At 44.4% G+C, this 14,550-nt stretch overlaps 1 protein-coding gene across 1 annotated transcript in view; it reads left to right on the top strand.

Annotated features, from left to right (window-relative positions):
• PTGFRN (prostaglandin F2 receptor inhibitor) overlaps positions 1 to 14,550 on the top strand; it is a 112,670-nt gene that overhangs the window by 94,064 nt on the left and 4,056 nt on the right. The window contains exons 7-8 of the mRNA XM_016189308.2: positions 6,747 to 6,854; positions 12,682 to 12,987. Coding sequence (XP_016044794.1) covers positions 6,747 to 6,854; positions 12,682 to 12,987 — 414 coding nt within the window. The remainder of the gene's footprint in view (positions 1 to 6,746; positions 6,855 to 12,681; positions 12,988 to 14,550) is intronic.

Genomic DNA, 14,550 nt, shown 5'->3' with positions numbered 1-14,550 from the left:
AGTGTCCTCTGTTCCATAGCTTCACCTATATGGTGCCTGAGGTCAAGCTGGGGTCACACACATGGCATAGCAGATTCCCTATCCAGTGGGCTATCTCTCCAGCCTAATAAATGCCATGTTTAATAACCGCACGACCTAGGATTCGGTTACCCCATTAGCTCCTCGATGGTCTGCTATTGTAGCATTCACAAAAAGCCTACTGTTACCATTTTCCTTTTCTTCTTTTTTTAGGGGTTGGGAGTAGAACATAGTATGTGTCAACATTTGTATTTAAAAGCTAACAGTCTCTGTAGACTGGGCATCAGAGGGTATTGGGTGACTCTTATGGGTCCCTTAAATTCTCTGTCATACTCTGTCACCTGTGAAGCAAACCAGACAAACCGCCTCATAAAATCAGCACAATTATAGAAATTGACCAGAATGAAAATATTTCTGAGCCTAGGGTAAGAACCTGCATGAACAGTGAGTTGTTGATTTCATTACAAGGAAACCACCGCTGTGAATAGTTCACAATGAAAGCCTTTTCCCTGGTCCTTCTCCACATGGTGAGCTGTGGTACAAGTGCCCCGTTGTTCTCACAGCTGTGGCCGGTAGGGACATGAGAACTCTTAACTTGTGACCTAGCAGGCATTTGGGGGTCTCTGTAGAATGATAGAGAAGATAAAGCAAAATTTTTCCAAATCAAATAAATCTGTTTGCTGTATTAAATTAAGTAACTCAGAACCTAAACCCACGATGAGGTTGTCTTTGTGTTTTGTTATTTTCAGCTCTCTTAAATGGGTCCTGAAGCCCCTCAGTGTAGCTCTGCTTAGTATATGACAAGCTCCCCATTGCCCACCATGGTTGTATTAACCTTTGCCCACAGACTGGTCACATAAAACATGACTTTCCTAGATATCACCACCATGCCAGCTCAGAGCAACTGCAGTTAGATGGTAAGACCTAGAGGAGCCATGGCGAAGAGCTGAGCTAGGAAAAGTACACAGGTCCAGTGGCTGGGCGCTGGGGCACACACATTATCATGCACACAGACCTGGAGTCAAGTCCCTGGTCCTGCAGAGGGGAAGCTTCATAAGCAGTGAAGCAGTGCTTTAAGTGTCTCTCCCTATCTCTCCCTTTCTTCTCAGTTTCTCTGTCTCTGTCAAGTATGTATATATGTATCAATAGAAAAAAATTAAAAAGCAAAAAAAGGCACCTGGGAGCAGTGGATTTGTTGTGAAAGCACCAAGACCTGGCGATACCCCAGGTAACAAATAAGTAAATAAATAACATCCAGACTTAGATGTATTTTCCTGTTCCTCTTCGCTTTCAGGCATTCCCCATAGACTGGGACAGCCTGTCTGCCTGTACTCCTCCCCAATGTTAATTACCTTCCTGCTCTTTTCTAACTAATCTGAACTCTCAGCCAAACTTGCCCAGGACTTCCTATCCCCTCAAGTCTCTTCTATACTTTTTATATTTGTTTAATTCTTTTTTTTAACTTTATTTATTATTGGATAGAGACAGAGAGAAATTGAGGGGAAGGGAAGATAGAGATGGAAAGAGACAGAGAGACACCTGCAGCCCTACTTCACCACTCATGAAGCTTTCCCCTTGCAGGTGGGGACCAGGGGCTTGAACCTGGGTCCTTGCATACTATAGTGTGTGCACTTAACCAAGTGCACCACCACCTGGCCGCTCTTCTGCTATACTATTATTGTTATTGTTGTTATTATTATTTTATCAGAGTACTGGTCAGCTCTGGCTTATGGTAGTGTGGGGGACTGAACCTGGGACTTTGGAGCCTCAAGCATGACAGTATGTTTGCATAACCATTATGCTATCTACCCCCCATGTTTCTTCTTTTTTTTAAATTTCCTTATTGGGGGATTCATGGTTTACAGTCAGCAGTAAAATACAATAGTTTGTATATGCATAACATTTCCATATAACAATGCAACTCCCACTAGGTCCTCCTCTGCAATCATGTTTCAGGACCTGAACCCCCCCTCCCCACCCAGAGTCTTTTACTTAGGTGTAGTACACCAACTCCACTCCAAGTTCTGCTTAGAGTTTTCCCTTCTGATCTTGATTTTCAACTTCTGTCTGAGTGAGATTATCCCATATTCATCCTTTTGTTTCTGACTTACCTCACTCAACATGAAGTCTTCAAGCTCCATCCAAGATGGAGTTAAGAAGGTGAATTCACCATGAACCTGAGATTTTGGAGCCTCAGGAATAAGAGGCTGTACATAAACATTATGCCTTGTACCCCTGTTCACGTTTCTCAGTTTTCCACATAGCAATTCAGCCTCCCTCTAGGTCCTCCTCTGCCATCATTTTTCAGGACCTGAACCCTTCCTTCCACCCCAGAGCCCTTTACTTTGGTGTGATATACTAGAAGCAGTCCAAGTTCTACTTTGTGTTTATTGTTCAACTGTGTGTGTGTGTGTGTGTGTTTTGTAATTGGATTCATTTCATTGAAGATGCCTTTAAAATTTAGATGGAGAGGTCAGGTGGTGGCGCACCTGGTTAAGCATACACATTACAGTGCACAAGGACCTAGGTTCAAGCACCTGGTCCTCACTTGCAAGGGAAAAGCTTCACAAGTGGTGAAGTAGGACTGCAGGTCTCTCTGTCTCTGGGAGTCAGGTGGTAGTGCAGCAGGTTAAGCATAGGATGTGCAAAGCACAAGGACTGGCATAAGGATCAGCAGCTCCCCACCTGCAGGGGAGTCGCTTCACAAGCAGTGAAGCAGGTCTGCAGGTGTCTATCTTTTTCTCCCCTCCTCTCTCCATTTCTGTCTGTCCTATCCAAGAACAATGACATCAATAACAACAATAATAACTACAACAATAAAAACAAGAGCAACAAAAGGAAATAAATAAATATTAAAAAATAATATAAATGAATAAACAAAATACAAATGAATGAATAAATAAATAAATAAATAAATATTTTTTAAAAATTTAGATGGAGAAGTGTTCTGCCAGCATTTTCCTCTTAAGTATTTGATAGTTTTTGGTCTAATTTCCAATGGGTGTTGAAATCCCCTACTATTACTGTGTTGTTGTTAACATATTGGTGTAACTCTTTCAGTAAATGTTTGATGTATTTAGATTGCCTCACATTGAATGTAGAGATGTTAGTAATTGTTATTTCCTCTTGATTGAATCATCCTCTGAGCATTAAGTAATGTCCATTCCTATCTTTTAAATTTTTATTTCTTTTAAAGTCTGTTTGTTAACCTATTCTGATAACTGTATTAGCTTATTCAGCTAGTTGTGCTCTCAGCTCAGCTATTTCAGCTTTCAGCTCTCTAATCACCTTGAAATAGTATTTTCTTTCAGAGTCTCATTTGCTGTTTCCCCATTTGTTGATGATATTACTTTCAAACTCTTTCCTCATTCCTAGAACTAATACCTCAGTTAGTTGCTTGGAGCTTGTCTTCATTCTTATGTGTTTCTACCTTTGGGGAGGTTTTTTGTTTGTATGTTTTTTGTTTTTTTCCAACAGGGTTATTGCTGGGGCTCAGTGCCTGTATTATGAATCCACTACTCCTGGAGGCCATTTTTCCCATTTTGTTGCCCTTGTTGTTACGATTGTTGTTGTTGTTATTATTGTTGTCATTGCTGTTGGTGTTGGATAGAACAGAAATTGAGAGGGATGACAGAGGGGAAGAAAAAGATAGACACCTGCAGACCTGCTTCACTGCTTGTGAAGCAACCCCCCCTGCAGGTAGGGAGCTGAGGACTCGAACCGGGATCCTTATGCCGGTCCTTGTTTCTCATACCATGTGTGCTTAACCTTCTGCGCTACTGCCTGACCCCCATTTGGTGAGCTTTTATCTGGGCTTTTGTCCTGGTTCATTTCTCCAATGTTTCTTCTTGCTTTAACTGGTGTATATGGTACGTTATGAGGTACCTATCTCAGTACTATTCAGTCCATAAGTCACACTTGCCTGGATTGACTTGTGTCTAAGTAAGGTACTTAAAGAGTTAACAGTTAAGGAAATTAACTGTTGTTTCAATGTTGTCTCAGTCCTTGAGGTGAAACATAGTGCCTGTTAAATTCTCTTTTGTTCTTTATCTTCCCTTTTAGGCTATGGGAGCCTATAGGTTTTTTAACTGTAAGTAGATTTTTTAGCTTAATTACTCACTCCTAACCTAGAGATAAAACAGAGTGGGGAAGAGATAGCACAGTGGTGATGTAAAGAGACTTTCACACCCCAAGGGTCCAAAACCTCAGGCCCAATTAAGTGTTTCGGACAGCAGTCAGAGCCAAGAAGGGCAGCAGTCCTTGGCCCCGTGAGTTTCTAAACAAATCCTGTGGGTTCTAAGGCAATTATTCAATGTGTCTCTGAATTCCTTAAGAGAACAATGTGGAAAGGCTACCCCTATATAACCCCACTTCCAGACTGCTGGGAGTGTATGTCTTCTCCTGAGTTGCCCGATCACATCTCTTCCCCCAGTGTCAACGCAGGGCTTCCCTGCTGCTGCTGCAACCTCCAGAACAGTAGCAGTAGAGACTCACAGTTGTATTTGGTGAGCCTTAGGGGATCCTCTCCTCCTGTAAGCAGTTTATTTGTTGAAAAAACTCAGACCAGAGGTGGTGCCTCAACTGGCAATCTGCCAGACTATTACCAGTCGCTCCTGAGTAGCTACGGACTTTCAGCCTCAGGAATCTCTCCTGAGGCCCCTCTCTGTCCACGAGCCACATGTGTTTGCACTCACCCATGACTTGGTGGGTTCCCAAAGTATTCCAAATCTTGTCTTGTGTACTCTGGTGATTTTCTTTCTACCCTCATGTTTCTTTATCATACTACTCACCTTCACCTGTTTTCCAACAAAGCCCAGATGACTCGTCTCCTGGTGCTATGAAAGCAATCTGATGAATCCATCTTACTGTTCATGTCAAAATTAAATATGGTCTTTTCATTTTTTTGCACCCTGAGTTCATATGACCTTTAACTGAACTGTTTTTCACAGTTGTTTTTTTTTTAATTGAATTTGTTTTCCCTTTCTAGTAATCCTATTTAAAATGAAGTATCACCTGGATCCTTAGCTTCTTGTGAATTTCACAATCAGTATCCAAATCTGTCTATTCCCAGGAAACTCGAGGAAAGTCCCATGATATTGGTGGTCTGGAACCACTTTTAGGCTGACCAATTCCTAGAGGTTAAGAATTAGGATAAAGTTAATATTGGGCTCTTAGTTTCAGATTGATGTGAACTATCTCTTACTTAAAAGTGAACCACAATAAGGATCCCAGTTCGAGCCCCTGGCTCCCCACCTGCAGGGGAGTCACTTCACAGGTGGTGAAGCAGGTCTGCAGGTGCTTCTCTTTCTCTCCCCTCTCTGTCTTCCCCTCCTCTTTCCATTTCTCTCTGTCCTATCTAAGAATGACAACATCAATAACAACAACAATAATAAATACAACAACAATAAAGAACAACAAGGGCAACAAAAGGGAAAATAAATAAATATTTAAAAAAAACAAAACAACAAAAAAATGAACCACAAAAAAATCTTTAAAAAATGTGTCACCTACCCCCTCTCAGCCTTAGGAAGAGAAGAGCCACAGATTCTTTCCATGTAAGGTACAGATACTTTTAAAAGCTTTCTGAGTCATTTGGTTGAATAATTAAAAGCCATACTAATAGTTATGTCTCTAGTCAAATGCATCCAGCTATGGTAAAATTTATTAAATTTTCTTTATGTGTTAAACTGTTATTCTTAAACAAGGTTATCAGTGGGGCTCAGCGTCCGCATGACTGCACCATTCCCGACAGCCAGTTTTTTTTTCCCTTTTTATTTCTGTTTGATAGAGAAGGGAGGAAGGGGGTGGGAAAAGAGGGGAGAGGAGAGAAGAGAAACCTACAGCACTGCTCCACTGCTCATGAAGCTTCCCTCTGCAGGTAGGGACCAGATACTTGAACCTGGGTTCTCCTGCATAACATGTAATCCATGTTCAACCTTTGTACATGGCACATTTTGCCACTCATGTATGCTCATTACTTTACAACTCAGAAACAGAGAGGGAGTACCTCTGCTTTGCAGTAAGTTGCTGGTACTGTACGGAGTCAGCATGGCTAGAATAGAAGCATCTTCTGGTCTTTAGAAGCTGGAAAAAGGATCTTTTATAAAATGTAAACTAGACATTGATGGACTGTGTGCAGGGAGATGTATGAGACAGATCCTTTCTGGGTACTTTTTAAAGGAATATCCGTGCTGCCTTAAGTACTACCCCCAGCAGACTAGAAACAGGTCTTCAGTGGCCATTGCTGTCCTAGCTGTCTCCTTATCCAATTTTAATGTCATTGTGAGGGTTCCTGTCCCAAGCACCCAGCACAGTCAGAACTCTCACTCCCTCAAGGCCAAAAGAATCCTTGGTTCAGTTTCAGTCCCTCTAGCCTCTGAGCCTCCTGTCCTGGACATGAACCATGCAGAACCAGAACCATGCAGTATCAGGGTGGAGGACATGGGGGTGACTTTGAAATGAGACCAGGGTCATCATTGGAGATGTAAAGGGAAAAACCAGAAAGAAAAGAACTTTTTAGAAAGAATTCTGTATTGGTTATAACCCTAAGACAAAGCTCATTTGGATGTGTCCAATTTGTGTCCCTCTATGAATCAAAGAAAAACAACCTTTAACACCTTCTACTGTATAAACTTCTAGCCCAGTTCTTGGCTAACAGTAGAGCATCAGTACTGTAATTGAAATAGAAACATAAAAGAAAATAATAAGGCAGCATTTCTTTCTTCTAGGTCCTGTGTTTAATGCCTCTGTGCACTCAGACACGCCATCGGTCATCCGGGGAGATCTTATCAAGCTTTTCTGTATCATCACTGTGGACGGGGCAGCCTTGGATCCAGGTACCTCTCCCTCCTCTTCCCCCACATTCTTTTGTTTTGGTTCTCACATCATCTTCTCCCTCTGTGTTATACATGTGCAGAGCCCAGAGATTGAACTGTGTGTTTATTCCCAACCTCTCTAGCTTTGTACTTTATACTCAGAAGGCATCTAATAAGTAGTTGCTGTCTTCAGTTAGCTGATTGAGAAACACCCAATTACATGAATCTGAGTTATCAAGACAAGCATTGGGTCATTTCTGTGGAGCTGAGACAAGAGCTCCATCTGTGTATGAACGCTATTACAAATGCTAGGAGAAGAGGAGTGAGTGAAATCCTTCAAGTTTGTCTTCACACAGTGTATGACTTAGTCAAGGAGACAGACAGGACAGAAATCACATATTATCAGAGAACACTGAACACTAGAAGAAATACAGAACAGAATAAAGGAAAAGCAAATGACATTGGGGAGGTGCTAGTGTCCTTTGGCTTCTTAGTAAGCATGTAACTCTTCTTTGTGCAGAGAATATTAGCCTTACCAACAGAATACCTAACACTATGGGCTGCTGATGCCCCCCCCCCCCCTTAAATGTTATTGCCACCAGGGTTTTTGTTGGAGCTCAGTGTCTGTGTGATGAATCCTCTGTACCTGGTGACCATTTTTCCTCCTCCCACCCACCCTTTCTTTTTCATTTGGTAAGACAGAGAATTTAAGGGGGGGTTTGTAGGAGGAAGGGGAGAGAAACACTTGTATCAGTGCTTTACCCCTTGTGAAGCTTTACCCCTACAGGTGGGGACTAGGAGCTCGAACCCAAGTCCTTATACATGACAATGTATGTATTCTCAGTTGGGTATGCCACTGCCCAGCCCCAGGCTGCCATTCTTAGACATTCTGTCTTTGGCCTTCTTCAGTGATCAGATGATGTCCAGGCCTGCCAGGCTAGAAAGGTCATGAAATGCACCTGAGGTGCCTGTGTTGCTGAGCAGGATTGTGTGCCCACCTTTGCCTTCTCCTGAAGACCCCACAGAGAGCCTGACTGGCTGCCTGGAGGCTGCTGTCTCTGCTCTCTGTGCTCTGACCCAGGTATCTTTAACTGCCCATCCCTCACAAGCCAAGCGATGACTTCTCACAGATATGCACTCAATGAAAAGGCCAGATTTGGGATACCACAGTGGTACACCCATTAGCTCACACATATTACGGTAGGCAAGGGCCCCACCTGCAGGGAGGAAGCTTCAAGATCAATGAGGCAGTGCTGCAGATGTCTCTTGTTCTCTGTCCCTCTTTATTTGCTCCTTCCCTCTTGGTTTCTCTCTATCTAAAAATGAAATAAAAATTTTAAAAATAAAAAAAAAAGATCAAATTGTTTGGGGTTGAAGACTTCCTGCACTGAAGTCACTGTGTGTATAGTCCAGCAGTGGGAACTGGAAGCAGGCATGCAAGGCAAGGTATAAGCAAAGCATGGGTGGCTCATCCCACAGCCTGTGTGAACACTGTAAGCCCGTCACCAGCAGAGCTAGTGCTGAGGAGCAGAGGCCTGTGCAGCCGCTACTCCAGGGTCAGCAAACATACTCTGCAGTGAACTCAGCTAGGAAGTGTTTCTGGCTCTGTGGTCCAGATAGCCTCTGTGGCACATATGAGAGTATTTTCAAACAAAGGCCAATGTAGAGATTGCAATGTAAACAAATGGATAGAACCATGTTCCAGTGAAACTGTATTTGCACATACAGGTGGTGGCCTGGGGTTGTGGCACAGGCTGAAATTTACTGCCTTCCCCTCACCCCACCACCACCAGACTCTTCCATTGGTGCTAACCTCAGGGTCTCTTTAGGAGCCCAAAGATGAATGAGCTTCAAAGTTTAGGGGAAAAAAAGTAAAGAATTTGTTGGCCAATGAAAGGTAAAGAAACCCATGCAAAGCTAAAGAATGGCTTGTTCCATCCAGAAGTAAGGTCTAAGGAGCACAGGTCTCAGATGAGTGATAACTACTCTGTCTGAGGTGCAAAGGATTGAAGACATAAAAAGACCTGATGCCAGGAGAAAGGGAGGGAAGTCCTTTCCTAAAGTCTAAACTAATAGCAGTTGGGGCACGAAGAGAGGAAAAGACCTAGGCTGGGGAAGAGAATGTCTTACAGACACACCTACCTCAAGGAGATGAGAGGTTGTGCCTATGTTACAGTATAACAGTTATCCTGTAAACCATTAGTCCCCCAGTGAAATTAGGGGAGAGAGGAAGAGGGGAAATAATCCATCAGTTTTACCTGTTAAGTCTCAATAGACAAACCTAAATCTCTTTATGTGATCTTTCTAAGTAAATTAACGGATTGCCAACCATGCCCTCAATACATCTGCCTCAAGGGTTAGTGCCAAAGCTCTTGGTAGCTGTTGTCTTATGGATCATAATATTCTAAAACTTTGTGCTCTTGGGCTATGTGGGTGGAAGATGCTGAATAACTAAACACAGGCTATAACTTGGCTTTTCCTCATGCCTTGTATGGGCGGTGAAGGTATCCCTTTCTGGAATAAAAATTGTCTATGCTGCATAGGTGGCCAGAGAGCTGAGACATTACTGTCCCAAGGTGCAGGGGGATCAGGGAAGGTCACTGTGCTTAGGAGCTGGCATCTGAAATCCGGTCTTCTAGAAGCAAGACCCACATGGTTAATGAAGGCTGTACTCTCAGGAGAACATGACAAGAGAATGATGCAATCAAAGTAGAGCAGGACATGAAACCAGACTGAAAGGTGAGCTCAAAATGAGTCTCAGTCTCCACAGAGTGGCCACCATGAAGTAAGGGGATGAGCTTTTTGATGCCATTGGTCAGTCATACCCCACAGACTCCCACTAGGCTGGGAGGCAGTGGTGTTTCTCACCCCCAGGAGGCACTGCTCATGGTGGCTTTCATCAGTGACAGCCCAGCCTCTGAGAAAGAATTACCACCTGACACCTGGTAGCTGAGCACACCCTATAGGGTGAACAGGACACCAGGAGCACCTGCCACAGGGGTGCATGCCCAGCCTGCTCCAGTAACTGCTGCTCAGCCTCACACAGCCTGGTGGGAGCTGCACAGGCCCACAGACACACGGATTTTACTGTTTTGTTTTGGCTTTTGATTCCCCCTCCATTCTAAATTCACTGAGTAAAGCAGCAGAAGATGATTCTTGATTGAATCAGTGGCTATGGGGCCCCTCCAGTAAGGAGGTCCACTTGCAGAACTTGAGTGCTGCAGATTTCAGTGTCCTTATAAGTCTTGAATCCTGTCCTCTCCAGTTGCCAAGGCATGACTGTACAGCTTGGGGAATGTCAGTATCTGAATGCACAGTCTTAACTGTGTGGGGCCCGTACTGCCATTGCTTGAGGGTCAGCTATATTTGTAGGGCTGTATTTGTAGAGCTAAGCTGTGGGGTTCAGGGTGCTTTTGGCATGCTCCCTGAGCACACACACTGTGTGCCTAGTGCTGTTCTAAAGAGGATCCATCCAAATTGGGTGCTGTTGCCATTCTGTTCTACAGATGAGGAAAGTAAGAAACTAAATCACAGTGACTCCCTCAGTTCACATGCCTGGCAAAGGTCTACCCCTAGAATTCTCACCACTGTCCTGACAGTCACAGGGTTAGGGTCTGCGCATAAAGGTTAGGGTCTGCGCATATGGGAGTCAGGCTGTAGCTTAGCGGGTTAAATGCAGGTGGCACAAAGCACAAGGACCGGCATAAGGATCCCGGTTCGAGCCCCCGGCTCCCCACCTGCAGGGGAGTCACTTCACAGGCAGTGAAGCAGGTCTGCAGGTGTCTGTCTTTCTCTCCCCCTGTCTGTCTCCCCTCTTCTCTCCATTTCTCTCTGTCCTATCCAACAATGATGACATCAGTAGCTACAACAATAAAACAACAAGGGCAACAAAAGGAAATAAATAAATATTAAAAGAAAAAAAAAGAGCTGGGATATGGTTGTGCCTCTTTGCCTTCATAACCACCTGGGGCCTGGAGCTGGCAGCAGCACTGAGCTGGGGTCTCCCTGAGCTCATGAGTGCCCTTCACACACCCTCTGCCCCAGCTCTGTGACAGTGTAAACTTGCTGACAGCATACCCTCTTCCCCCATACCCCCTTCAGTAGTTGGTCTTCCTGACTAGAGATGACCTACATGCTGGGAACAATCAGATTTTCCACTCAAGTGCCACTGTGGGTCAATAGGGAAAAGAAAGAAGTTATTTTGAGTAACAGAGTGGAGCGCTGTCATGGAGATCTGCCTCTGGCCCTGGGCATTTTTGGATTGAGTTGAGAAGGAATTATCATGGGCTGGGGTGATGGCATAATGGTTAGGCAAAAGACTGTCATGCCTAAAGCTCCCAGATTCCAGGTTCAATTCTTGGCACCACTATAAACCAGTACTGAGCAGTGCTCTCATCTCTCTCTGTCACTCTGTCTCAGTCTCTCTTTCTCATTAAAATAGAATAAATACAATATTTAAAATAATAATAATAATAAAAGGAATTGTTAGGCAAGGGAGCAAGCATAGTGCTTATGCAGAAAGACTTTTATTCCTGAGGCTCTAAAGTCTCAGGGTCAGCCCCCACACCACCATAAGCCAGAATTGAGCAGTGCTATAGTGTCTTATCTATCTGTATGTCTCTCTCATTAAAATGAAACAAATAATATTATATATGTATATAGATAATTAATTTTTATTTATCAAATAGTGACAGAGACATTGAGGGGGAAGGGAAGATATAGAGGGAGAGAGAAAGATACCTGCAGCACTGCTTTACCACTTGTGAAGTTTTCCCCCTGCAGGTGGAGATTGGGGACTTGAACAGAAGTCCTTGCACATGCTAACATGTGTACTAACCAGATGCGTCACCACCCAACCCCAATAAAATACACTTTAAAGAGAGAGAGAGAGAGGGAGAATCATCATTTGGGCAGTTTTGAAGAAAAATCTCAATTTTGGTTATGCTTATGTTCATTTTTTAACAGGTATGCATCAGTATAATTTATCTGCCTCCTGTTATGTTTTTGAAGTTATTAGTGCCTTGTCACTAAATGGACAAGTCTGACTTTTTGTTGAGCACAAGGTGTGTTGTTTCAACACTGACAGGGACAGCTTTGCCTGGTGAGTTTAGGATGAAGCCATGTTTCTGTCCTTGCAGCCCTTTCTTGCCTGCTGAGCACAGTTGGTGTCCATCAATGGCTGTCAGGCAAAGAGGTCAGGGACCCTTGATGTGCGCTGCTTCCACATTCTGGGAGAATCCCCACTTGTGCCAAGTCCTTTTTCTCTCACACCCACATTAATTTATTGGATGTTGCTGGAACCTTAATTCTGCAGAGTGCTTTATGAGGCTGCAGTTCAGCTCTCTGGGACTATTTAACTGTGTTCTGTTTTTCTCTTGTTTTTTACTTTTGCACTTCTGGGAGGTAGGGGGCACGGGGAGAAAAAATGCAATGAGCAATAAAATTTAAACTAGTTTACCACTCATGGCTATAGTCTTCCCTCCTTGGCCTCTGAGATGCCAGAAGTCCTGTTGTCTTTGGGAGACAGCATGCCATGTCACCTCTTGCTAGCTTACCATCCTGTGTCCTCTGTGGGAGACAATTTTCGGCTCTTACACCTCATCCTGTGGCCCTTACGTTGGTGTTGATATACAGTGGCTCAGAAGGTAGACTGTGGGGCTGGACTCTTAGGTAAAGTCACACTCCCCCTTCCTGGCTGTATGACCTTGAACAAGACCTTCAATTCCTTCTTTGAGTGGGGAGAGTGATGATACCATTGCGGGGTTTCTGGGGGTGCCATCACATGCCAGCTAGCAAGGCATTTCTGTCCATGACACTGACCACCTGGTTTTGTCTTGATTCTCCTCAGACGACATGGCTTTTGACGTGTCCTGGTTTGCAGTACACTCCTTTGGCCTGGACAAGGCTCCCGTGTTCCTGTCTTCATTGGATCAGAAGGGGATTGTGAACACAGCTCGGAGGGACTGGAAGAGCGACCTGAGCCTGGAGCGTGTGAGCGCACTGGAATTCCTGCTGCGGGTACACGGCTCTCAGGACCAGGACTTTGGCAACTACTACTGCACCGTGACTCCTTGGGTGAAGGCCCCCACAGGCTCCTGGCAAAAGGAGGCAGAGATTCACTCCAAGCCTGTCTTTATAACTGTGAAGATGGATGGTAAGCATGGCACACATGTCTCTGGGTGCAGCTTGAGGGTGGCTGCTCTCTGTGCTATGTCGCCCCCCACACACACACACACATCTGTTGATGATGCCATGCATGTCCTCCTTTCTCTCTAACCCTAGCAGGAGTGGACCCAGATAAGGAGGCATGGGCAGCCCTCTCTCTTTTCTAAGCTCTGGTGTCATGTGCTAGAGGGAGCTGATGTTTTAAACTTATTGGGAGTCTTGGCAGTGCTTTACCTTGGCTGTAAATTCTAAACAAACCCATGAAGGTTGGCATAGAGTCTGCCAGGCAAAAACAAAGACAGCAATGAGAGAACAGGATTCAGGTCTCCAGGGGGAACACCCCCCCCCCACACACACACACACACACACATACATTCTTTCTCTCTCTGTTTGTTTGATTTGTTTTTGCCACCAGGGTTGGGGCTCAGTGCCTGCACAGGGACTCTACCACTCTGAATGACCTTTTTTTCCCCTTTTTTCTTATGGAAGCAGAGAGAAATAGATGAGAGAGAGAGAGAGATGCCAGCAGCTCTGCTCCATCACTGATGAAGCTTCCCCCCCCCCATCAGGGACTTGAACTCGGGTCCTTGCACATGGTAACATGTGTGCTCTAATGGGTGTTCCACTGACCATCCCTGCAATTTCCCTCTTATTGGTTTTGTTTCTCGGAGAGGGAGGCTACTCCTGAAGTCACTGGCACAGAGAGGGCTCTTCATGAAGTGCCCAAATGGGAGGGTGAGTCCAGACCTCAATGAATCACAATGACCATAAAAGTCAACCTAACCAGGTGGTCTCAGGGCCCTGTCCCTTTTTTTTTAAATTTATTTTTGGTAATTATTATTTTTTTAGAGAGACAGAACTAGAGAGGAAAAGGAGAGATGGGGAGAGAGAGGGAGAGACCTGCAGCACTGCTCCACCACTTAAGAAGTTTCTCACCCTGCAGATGGGGACTGAGGGCTTGAACCTGGGTCCTTCTTGCACAGCGTAATGTGTGTTCTACTGTGTACACCACCTGAGGGTCCTGTTCCTGTCCCTCTGTTTCCTGAGCATGAAGGGAGGGGCCCAGCACATGGGCAGGACAACTATCCCTTAGTTAACAAGAAATATGTCTTCTCAACCAAAACCTTTGGAATGAATATTAATTGAAAAAAACAAACAAGCAACTCCATGGGGAGAATTAAAGTTCAGAAGCCTCTGAGGATTAATTGCTGCTCTTGAGTATATTTGTCTAATGATCTGTCAGTTGGAGGTGGGGAGAGACGAATCAGGACCCTTGTTCTTCCACATGACTTAGTCTTTCTGTTCTTTCACGTCCCCTGTTGTAATAACAGAATGATAATCTCATGTGTGTGTATGTGGGGGGGTTGTAAATAAAGGCAGATTCTCTGTCAGGCACCTGCCAGTGTGCCAGCATCCACCCAGGTGAATAGGTACATCGAGGGAAAGCAGCCATGGGATTTGCAGGTCTGGAATCAAAACATGTTTATGCATTTCTAAAATCTAGTAATTTTTACCAGATTTGCATGTTAGAAACTCCTTGCTTGAAGTGACT

The sequence above is a fragment of the Erinaceus europaeus genome, chromosome 11, assembly GCF_950295315.1.
Source record: "Erinaceus europaeus chromosome 11, mEriEur2.1, whole genome shotgun sequence".
Classification (NCBI taxonomy): domain Eukaryota; kingdom Metazoa; phylum Chordata; class Mammalia; order Eulipotyphla; family Erinaceidae; genus Erinaceus; species Erinaceus europaeus.
The sequence above is the reverse complement of the archived record's forward strand: the minus strand, read 5'-3'. Positions and strand labels throughout refer to the sequence as shown.